The sequence below is a fragment of the Magnolia sinica genome, chromosome 1, assembly GCF_029962835.1.
Source record: "Magnolia sinica isolate HGM2019 chromosome 1, MsV1, whole genome shotgun sequence".
Classification (NCBI taxonomy): domain Eukaryota; kingdom Viridiplantae; phylum Streptophyta; class Magnoliopsida; order Magnoliales; family Magnoliaceae; genus Magnolia; species Magnolia sinica.
The window spans coordinates 77,934,448-77,944,834 of NC_080573.1; the positions used below are offsets into that span (position 1 = coordinate 77,934,448).

At 37.7% G+C, this 10,387-nt stretch overlaps 1 protein-coding gene across 2 annotated transcripts in view; it reads left to right on the forward strand.

The window, feature by feature from the left end:
- The window catches only part of LOC131251131 (probable uridine nucleosidase 1), a 28,880-nt gene extending 19,532 nt beyond the window's left edge, over window positions 1–9,348 (forward strand). The window contains exons 4-10 of one of the 2 annotated variants that reach the window (XM_058251669.1): window positions 2,809–2,991; window positions 3,517–3,621; window positions 7,035–7,131; window positions 7,805–7,912; window positions 8,348–8,483; window positions 8,909–9,187; window positions 9,236–9,348. In XM_058251669.1, coding sequence (XP_058107652.1) covers window positions 2,809–2,991; window positions 3,517–3,621; window positions 7,035–7,131; window positions 7,805–7,912; window positions 8,348–8,483; window positions 8,909–9,017 — 738 coding nt within the window. In that variant the 3' untranslated portion in view covers window positions 9,018–9,187; window positions 9,236–9,348. The remainder of the gene's footprint in view (window positions 1–2,808; window positions 2,992–3,516; window positions 3,622–7,034; window positions 7,132–7,804; window positions 7,913–8,347; window positions 8,484–8,908; window positions 9,188–9,235) is intronic. The other variant, XM_058251674.1, reaches the window with a different exon arrangement.
- Window positions 9,349–10,387: the final 1,039 nt, after the last annotated feature.

Sequence of the window (10,387 nt, forward strand, 5' to 3'; positions counted from 1 at the left end):
TTTTTAGTTAATAGTAACTATATTTTAGGGACCTTTCAAAAAAAAAAAAAAAGTAACTATATTTTAGGGATCTTGATCTCTAATAAGTGATGAGTTCATGTTAATAGTAATTATGTATTAGATCAAGATCTCTAATACATAATTTACTATTAACTAAAATGAGATGAGCTCATTTTTTGCCCAGCCAGTTCTCTAACATACATGCTGATATGATTTTTATTTTTTTTCCTATGGGTTGCAAAGGATTTGATTAATAAGATGAAATCCCTGAAATTCTTTGTTGTTTTCATTTTCTATAGGTAACGATTTATCAAATCCATGACAGCTAGGTATTTGGCCCACCATGCATGTGATTTGGCCTCAAAACCAAGCAAGCTATACCATCTGTTGCGCTGCACATATACAAAGATACCGCATATAATCATTGTTCATAGTATTGATATCGTTACATGTGTCGCTAGCTGGGGATATGGAAACATGTATTGATATCGCTAATATCATCACCGATACCCAGAAATGCATCACAGACTGAGGGAAACATGTGAAAATAGTGGAATTTCTCAATGAAACTTCAGGAGATGCTAAAGTACACATATTTGCATATTTAGGAATCAAATAATTGTTAAAAAGAGGCATAATAATAAGTTTTCTTTTAATGGGGGCCTAAAATCATGTAACGTCGACTCGGAAACATTGGGAAAATTGTGAAATTTTTCAATGATACTTCAAGAGCTGCTAAAATATACATATTTGCATATTTAAGAGTCAAATAATAGCGAAAAAGACACATATTTGCATATTTATGAATCAAAGACATGAGTTTGATTCCCCTCCTCGTGGATTACCACATGCACGTGGTTGGTAGGTGATTGCGTGCATCCATAGGGAATAGTCTCACCTTAAAAAGTGGCAGGGACACCCAGTCGTCATAAAAAAAAAGTTTCCCTTTTGATGGTGGCCTAAAAGTATGTATCGTTGGCTTAGGGAAACATTGGTAAACATGGGGAAATTGATGGGTCCATCCATGCATGCATGCACATACATTCATACAATCACATGCATGATCCATCCATCCTTCTAACCAACCATCTATCCATCCAACCATCTATGCATACATGCATGCTTACACACATATACACATATGTACATCCATCCATCATCCATGATCCATCTGTATACACAGACACAGACATGCATTTCATCATACAACCATGCACACGTAAGCAAAATTTGAAATTGATTTTTTTAATTGGCGACGTTAGGCCATATTATCAAAATAATACCGATACATTGGCTATACAAGCGACACCTGGAATTTACACAGTTGAAAATATTGGCGATATTGATACATTGGCGATACTTTGGTAATATACCGCCGATACTTCGAATTTCTGATATTACCGGTGTTATCTGTATCGCCTACCTAGTGATATTGATACTATCGCCGACACTCAGAACGATGCATATAATATCTACATACGTGGTATATTACAAAATGCCCTCAAAGTCCTAAACTGGCGAGGCTCAGGCTAGGCTGATGGGCTTTTAGACACAGCCTCAGCCCGGCTGGATAAATGACTTGAAGTTTAGGCCCAGGGCCAGCCCTCCAGACTGATATGCCAGCTAAAGCCCGGCCCCAAGCAGGCCATGCCTGAAAGCCTGACGGGCCAGCCCTGGCCATTGACAGCCAATTTCTCAGCAATTTGGACTTAACTAACAAATGAAAAGTTTTGTTCCAGTGCTTGGCCCTCTTTCCATAAAGTCGGTTTTCATTTTGAACTTTTGAATGGTCAAGCGCGAACATTGATTTAAAATCCTTTCTTTTTCTTATTCTTTTCTTTTGATGCAACTTCAAGAATCTGGCCTGTCTATTACCAACATGTTCTACATAAAACAAAAAAAATAAAATAAAATTTCTTTATTGCCCCTCTCTGCCCCTACCAGTGGGATATTGAAACATGTTAGCTTTCCCTTTGTCAAATGGTCCTATGGAGCATATAGTCATAATTCCCACCTGAAAACACACATGAATAAGATAGTCAGGAAAATTAAAACTTGTTACCAGTTTTGTTGCTATTTTGGTAGTAATGTATTTTATTATATTTTCACATCTGGAGATGTGCACATTTTCACATATCTTAGGTAGGGTATGGCATACTGCTGATTGGTGGGATTTCTGAGTTAAGGTTTGGAAACAGAGCCTGCATCAAAGCGATGTTCCATTTTCCCATGTTTCTTTTCCAAATCACATTCGAGATAGGTATGTGAAGGTCTTCAACATGTGAAGCTTGGTATGGGAAGGCTTCGAATGTGTGAAGCTTGTTAACCTTGACAAACTGAAATTTCCAAACATACCCTTTAAGATTATTTATATATATATATATATATATATATATATATATATATATGTTTGCATGTTTGTGATAATAATGCATCAATTATCGGTATTAAATATTTTTGTGGACATGTACGTCTGTCGGATTTCATGTGTGTTGTTTGACACCTTGTGACAATGTCTGGTTCACATCTTGTGATATTGATTGATGGTGCTTCTCTAACCTTTATATGGTTGTCTTATAAGTTCTTGTTATTTGTTACAAACAGGTTCCTGAATGCTTTGAAATTTTCTGTAAATATGCATTAGTTTCCAACTTAACCCCGGATATGCTATCGTTCCTTGATAAATATTTCCAGGAAATTTGCATGCTTTAGTGTTTAGGGAAGCATGAAAATTGCACAATATCTTTTGCATAAGCCTAAATTTTGAATAGTACTACTTTTTCATTTTACTGTTGCATTTTGGAATAGGGTGGAAAGCCTCGTGTTGCCGACTTTGTTCATGGTTCTGATGGATTGGGGAACATATTTCTACCATCCCCCAAGGGAAAGAAAATTGGGAAAAGTGCATCCGAATTCTTGGTCGATAAGGTGTTGGAATACCCTGGTGTTGTATCCATACTTGCATTAGGACCACTGACGAATTTGGCATTAGTAAGTTGTAACCAAGAATTTTCTTCTGTCATGTGCATTTAATGGTCCGTGCTGATTATACTTGTAACTCGAGTTACTTGAATTTGTGCAAGATTGTTCGCTGATCCATACTGTTAATCGGGTGGCCCCCTCTGTGCATGCAGATGCTTAAAAGATCTTTTAGATTGGAAGATCTAGCTCTGGCTTATTTTTCCTTCCAATGTGAACTGGACTGTTTTCACATTTACCTATTTGTAGGCTACTGATGAAGGGTGGTTCAGAATATCCTGATCTTAGAGTATTTGTGGGCAGGCCCCAATGCATGGTGTGGTGCCCATAAGATTAGCATTTTGTATCACTGTACCATGGGTCCCACATGTACGAAATCCTATTCTGCAGAAAAATGATACATATACATATACTGATGCTCAACACTCTATAACCATTTTAAACGAACTGTTTGTCTCCAATGCACTATCCATTGTAATCAGACGTAAATTTTGGATTATTTTTTTTATTTTTTTTTTAATTTTTTTGTTTCATCAGGCAATTAAAAGGGATTCATCCTTCGCTAGCAAGGTGAAGAGAATTGTCATACTTGGTGGGGCTTTCTTTGCCTCTGGAAATGTGAACCCTGCTGCCGAAGCAAATGTAAGTTTATCTTTTTAGCCTATCCTTCTTGGAGTATCAATGAAAGTAATGCTCCTACAATCTTTTATTAAAAAACCTTGGTGACACATCTGCAATTCACTTCTGATCAAGAAATATACACACACAGCATTTTGAAATTTCAATCTGTTTTTGTCTAAGACAAAGCTATAATGGTAAAAATTGAGATATTGATTTCTATTTGATATTCGATTTTCAGAAGTTTTCCTTGATTTTCATTAACACTGCATCTTGAAATAGTGTTGTCTGTGACAAAGCTGCAACGATAACAATTGATATAATGATTTTTATTGATATCTAATTTTTAGAAAAGTTCATCTCTCAAACCTTTTTTTTTTTTTTTAATTTTTAATTTTTTTTTAAAATTATAGAAAAGTTCGTCCTATGATACAGAAAAAAAGGGAAGAAAACGGAAAGTATTTAGTGTTGACATATTGCTGCTTCTTGGATGAAGTAAGAGCTTCAAACTGAACTCTTGAACTCCTCCAACTTGAATTATCACATAATGGTATGGTCCCCATGAAATTTGGCGTTAGCCACCTATCTTGTTTCTGAAGTAGAGAGCCCATTGGACACGGTGAAAGAAGAAACAAGGCCAAGGGATGGGATCACTAGGACTCATGATCTGATGGCATTACTATGATCCAATGTTTTAAATAGCGTGGCATTTGGCCCTCTATAGCGCATAAGCTACATAGCATGTAGTGTATGCTACACAATCCTTAATATTTTAAATTAAAATAATAGAAAATATGATAAAATTTGCAAAATGCATAATTTCTATGAGTTCTTGACTACGAATCTGGATCATCAACCACTTATTTCCATGCAAACTCTCTCTCTCTCTCTCTCTCTCTCTCTCTCTGCCTTTAGACATCTCTAAGTATGACCAATGTTTTAAATATTGTTATTGCGTAATATATCTCACCCTTGGGATATGGATAAATATCGGTTATTGCATGGGATAATATCGGTTGTATCGCGTAATGTATTGTTGTTGTTGGGAAACATGGGAACATAGGGAAATTGGTCAAAATTTTCAATGAAACTTCAAGGATTGTTGAAAAAGACATCAATACACACTTAGAAAGCAATACATTACAAAAATAAAAATAAAAAATACACATAATAGGGGTTTCCTTTATATGGGGGTTCTATTACATGCATTGTCCAACTAAACCGATGCAAGTATATTCAAAGTCTATTCATATAATTTATAAATGTAAGAAGACATGTATGGAACACAAGCAATATGTTCAAAAGCAAAAGAAGAATCACTAGATCAGGTTACATTCACGTTTGATTGTGTTTTGATACAAAGATTGCAAATGATTTGCAAGAAATTGAAAATTTTCGATTTTTTTCAATTTTCCGCAACTTGGCCCATCTCCCCCAAATCTCGAAATCAAAGCTCTAAATCCATGATTTTTCATGGAAAACATGAAGAATCATATATTTGTAACAATTTGACACCGATTTAATGTGATTTACAGCAAAAAAATGAATCGAAAATCGAAAATTGTTCACTGAATTGAATAGGTTGGATATATTGGCACTACCTGTGCATTTCGTATCGCATAGGTGGGATACAAGATATATCGTGGGATATATCGGCTGATATTGTCGATATTTAAAACACTGAGTATGACTTCTTATTTATTTATTGAAACATCATAAATTCATGATATAGACCAGAATTTGGATGGTCCGGATTGATCTAAGTGCTCTATCTACGATATGTACCACAATTGGATGGTCCAGATTAGTTTAATATAATGCCATCTGTCATAGGTATTAGTTATCACCATTTTAAAATAGGTGTGAAATTAACATAGAAAAAACACTTTAAAAAATGAGATTTCAGGTAGCTTATACTATCCACGCTACACACTATGCCACGCTACCAGCACTGTAGCTTACGCTACCAGGGAATTATGCTACTTGCGTATGCTATGTAGCGTTTTCGCTACGCTACACTACATAGCGTACACTACACACTACGCTACAGCACTACTAAAAACACTGTATGATCTGATGACGTTACCATGAAATGTTGCTGACATTACAGTGGGTCATCCCACTTCTGGTGGGACCAAAATTCTTAGGGCCAACTGTTCTTAATTTCCAAGAAGTATTGTTACTTTATGTTATTCTTAGGGAGTCTTAGTTGATTCCAGTGTTAGAAATTAGCTTAGGATTTTGGAGTCCTTTCATTTTTTGAGTCTGGGAAGGATTTGTAGATTTGTTTTAGTCTAAAGGTGCATTTGGTGGCAGCCTCTTTTTCAAAATAGAAGCCATTCTACACTTTAATATACCTTCTATTTTGTAAGAGAAGCTGCCAGAAGTAGCTTCTTGTGGTATCATCAAATTCCCGGTAAAAGTAGCTTCTGATGGTATTATCAAATTCCCTGTAAAAGTAGCTTCTAAGTGTTGTAGTTCGCTTACAATTCAGAAAGACATGTATATTTTCAAGATGAGTTTCATTGTGCTTACTCGGTTTTGGGCGAGTTGGAACCAGAAACAGCAGCTTTGATACCTGAGCCAGCTGCACTCCAAAATCTAGTTTTAATTCCTTGTTCGAGAATTATTGTGTTCTTTTTATTTTTAATTTTATTTTTTATCCTCTTTTCTTTTTCTGCAGCTGAATCTCAACCAGAAGTAGATGACTGAATACTGATTTATGGTTGGTTTTGGCTCCCTATTTGGGCTTCTAGATCTTACTTGCACCATTTCTATCAGTTCCCCAGGTGCTTGATCAGAAAGAGCCTAAAGCTGTGAGCCATGGCTAAATGGATACGATGTAGATTGCACTAGTCATATCTGTGGCCCCCCGAACTTTTGAGTTGAAATATAATGCATCTGAGAAATTCAATAACCAGACAGTTTATTTAAGGCATGAAGCACCTTTTACTTCCAGTCTTCTGTGAATTGCTGACAGCAGGGGACTTGCGCGTTGCTTCAGTGCCCAAGCATTTATTTGCCACTTTTTATTTAGTTTTTACATGACTTGACACTCTTTAAAACTATATTTGTACATAGAAATACAAAACCCTAAGGCCAGAATATCCTGACATCACAGGCCCCACACACGGTACATTTACCTTTAACCCACTGTATTGAAGAGGAAATACATTTGAATTTCTCACTTTTTTGGGATTTCCTCAGCAAAATGACAAGTTAAAGCTGACGTGTCGGGTGTGTGCCCTACAAATCCACGATATTGTGGCAGTCTGGATTTTAGGCCTTTCTACATCCAAATTTAGCTTAATCGGTCAATTGAGCTCTTTATCATTTCCACTCGTATGCAAGTCATTATTAGTTTTTTCCAATATTTTCAGGCTTTCTGCTTGAAATGGTATTTTGCATTGCGAAGGATAACCCTTCTGTCTTTGCAGATATATGGGGACCCAGAAGCAGCAGATGTTGTGTTCACTAGTGGTGCAGATATCGTTGTTGTTGGCATAAACATCACCACCCAAGTCACACTAACAGGTTTCAACTCTGTCTTCTACTTTGTTTCATGACTTGATGCCACTATTTCTTAGTTAACATTGTATGGCAGGACGGTGGTCAATTTTCCATGTTCCAGACCATTGATCTTATGTTTCCCACCATGAATGGGGGATGCCCCAAAAGTTTCCTAGACTGAAAACACCTAATCCTTTGAACTTTGTCCTACTTCTTTGAATGTTGACCTTAGCTTTATTCTTTTCTAAACCTTCTAATTGTAGGCCTAACTTAAAAAAGGATTTTTTTTTTTAAAAAAAAAAAAAAAAAAAAACCAACTATATGTAGGCCACTGATTGAAGAGTTTTTGATCTTCCAATCTGAGTGATTTTATGGGCATCAAGCCCATCTTGGGGCCAAAAGAGCAACGGTCTAAACCACCAAACCATGTGGAGTTATTCTTCTTCCAGTCTTGAGGGATTTTGTGGGCGTCAACCCCATCTTGGGGCCCATCAGAAGAGCAGTCCAAAGCCCCAAAATATGGCCTCCACATGTATGGAATCATGTGCATCAGCAAACCATATGTTTGCTAAAGCTCAATATCCAAAATTTCTCACGTGGCGTACTCATTGCTCATGCTATATGCCTATAGTTGGGTCACAGATGCAGCTTTTTTACTCTTTATCTTCAACTTGCTACCTTCTTTTTGCTGTTTCAGATGAGGCCCTCGCTGAATTGAAGGCATCAAACGGAAGATATGCACAATTCATATCTAACATGTGCCAGTTCTATAGAGACTGGCATGTGAAATCCGATGGCGTTTATGGTATCTCTCCTTAATTACTTAAACTTATCTAAGTTACTTGTATTGACTTTATTTCTTACTGCTGCTATGATGTGCATGCTTCTTTGAGTTACATAAAGTTTGCATAAAATGAATCTCCACCATGCATGTAGCACTTGAGCATGGTGATGACTGTTGATACAGCAGGATGTCACGTTTATGGTCTGCAGTCCAAAAATCATGGTGATTGAACTATTATGGTCGTCTGATTGATATCTTGCAACAAGAACTGAGCAACATGACATTTAACGCATGGAGGTCCAACTGCTAGGATTGCAGCATTGCATCACCATTCCATACACATTCACTACCTCTGTGGTGGGGAATACAGTTCATATGATTATGAAATGCACAACATAATTGCACATCTCTATATCCATTGATACTTTAAACAAGCCCTTGTGTTGTGTAATTCAGGGATTTTTCTCCACGACCCTGTCAGTTTCACTGCACTTGTACGGCCCGATCTTTTCACATTCAAGAAGGGAGTGGTGAGGGTGGAGACACAGGGCATCTGTTTAGGACATACCTTGATGGACCAAGGGCTGAAAAGGTACAATCCAACTGGTTTCTTGTGCTGCCTCTTGCCAATGGGATGTTTGAGTGCACTTGTAGCTCACATGTGCCAATGTGGCGTACCTGTGTGAGATCCAAGCTACTCATCGGGCTGGCCCACTGTATAGATGCCCTGGACGAAAAACAAGGAAGGTCATCTCATTGATGATGAAAATGGATGGTTGAAGAACGTCGTCCATTGTTTCCCATCCAGCATACATGTATGGCTCACAAGCTGATAGGACTGACCTGAGGGCCTATCACATGAGCAGGCCTGGTTTGAGTTTTTGCCAAGGCATCTACATGGTGGGCCCAGCCTGGCAATAGACTTGGATCTTGCACACGTGGCCCCATTGGGACATCTGCCATTTCACCTGTCCGAATCCTGTTTGCATTTCTGATTCTGTTGAACTTTCTGCGCAGATGGAATGTTAGTAACCCTTGGTCAGACTATTCACCGGTCTCGGTTGCATGGACAGTTGACATCCAAGGAGTCCTTGCATTTATCAAGAATCTGCTAATGAAACAGTAATATTATCTCAAGGCCTTTCCTACACAACGCCATCAGGAAAAGGCTGAAAACGGAGGTGAAGAGGTTGGATTCATTCCAAGACATTAGAAGATTCTCCTTTGTTAGTTCATATCCATTCGGCATCTTTCTATTTTCTCCTACTCTTGCTTGTTGGTGAGGCCCATATCGCAGTTGTGAGGGTGTTAACTTCAACGAGAAGGGATTTCTTAACGAGTTAGAAAGTGCAACTGGTTCATGTGTCATTTATTGTTCATTTGAATTTCGGTATAAGTACCCTTACTGAATTATGTAGTTGAAATGTTCTTGCTTCAAATAAACTCGTCATTTATCATTTGCTTTGTTGGGAAATATCCAGTTGCTAATGAACCAGTAGCATGATGTCGATGACCTTACATTACATGAGGCAATGAATTGGAGGATAGCCTGGTAATCCTTGCCAAGTAGGGTCCACATTTCATCTCTGTAGACCTGATGGCTTCTAATGTGGACGACCATCTGGGCTATTGGCTATTTTCTGTTGAGTGTGGACCGTTGTTGTGTTCTCTTTTCTTAATTGTCAATCTTCAACCTGCCAATCAAATGATGAGGATTGGTGCTACTGATGAGGCCTGGTGGCATAAATATGGGGGATCTGGCCCGCCCCCAAATCTGTCTAATAATCAACCGAATGAACTGGAATCTCTGCTTATTAGACGTATTCAAGGAACCCCTTGAAAATTTAAGAAGCAATGATCGGAGCCATCAATTGAATTGATCCCCTACAGCTGGCTGTCTGGCTCACCCGATGAGTGGGTAGGCTTGAATTTGACAGAGATTCTTTGTGGTGGGGCTCACTGTTTACATGGCTCATATTTCCTGAACAATTTATAATTTGGCAAGAAAGTGTTATAATATTGGCCCACAGGTAAATCCATAGTGGGGGCAACAGATGATTTCAAACTTATTCTTTCACCAGAAGCTATTGATGTTGCCATTCCAAATTAAGAGGGAGAAAAAAGCTTTTGAAACTCTGAAAAAGGGTGATGATTGATACGAATGCAACAAAAAGTTGCAATTGTGGCTAATAGGTAAACCAACTGTCTAAATCATGGGTCGCTATTTTAGATGGCTCACAAACCAAAAATTGCACTGATTTTATTTCCTTGCTAATTTGTTGACATTTAGGGGGCGTTTGATAATAAGTTACTTTAAATAAGCTACTTATGCCATAAGTAGCTTGTCTTGATACGAATGCAACAAAAATAAAAAAACATGTTTATGGGCTAAAAAAAATAGAAAGAGCATGTTTAGTTCCCAACATCGTGAGTATTTATCCCTCTGGACTGTTCATTGTGTGAGCCCCACTTTTTGACATGGGCCATCCATCATGC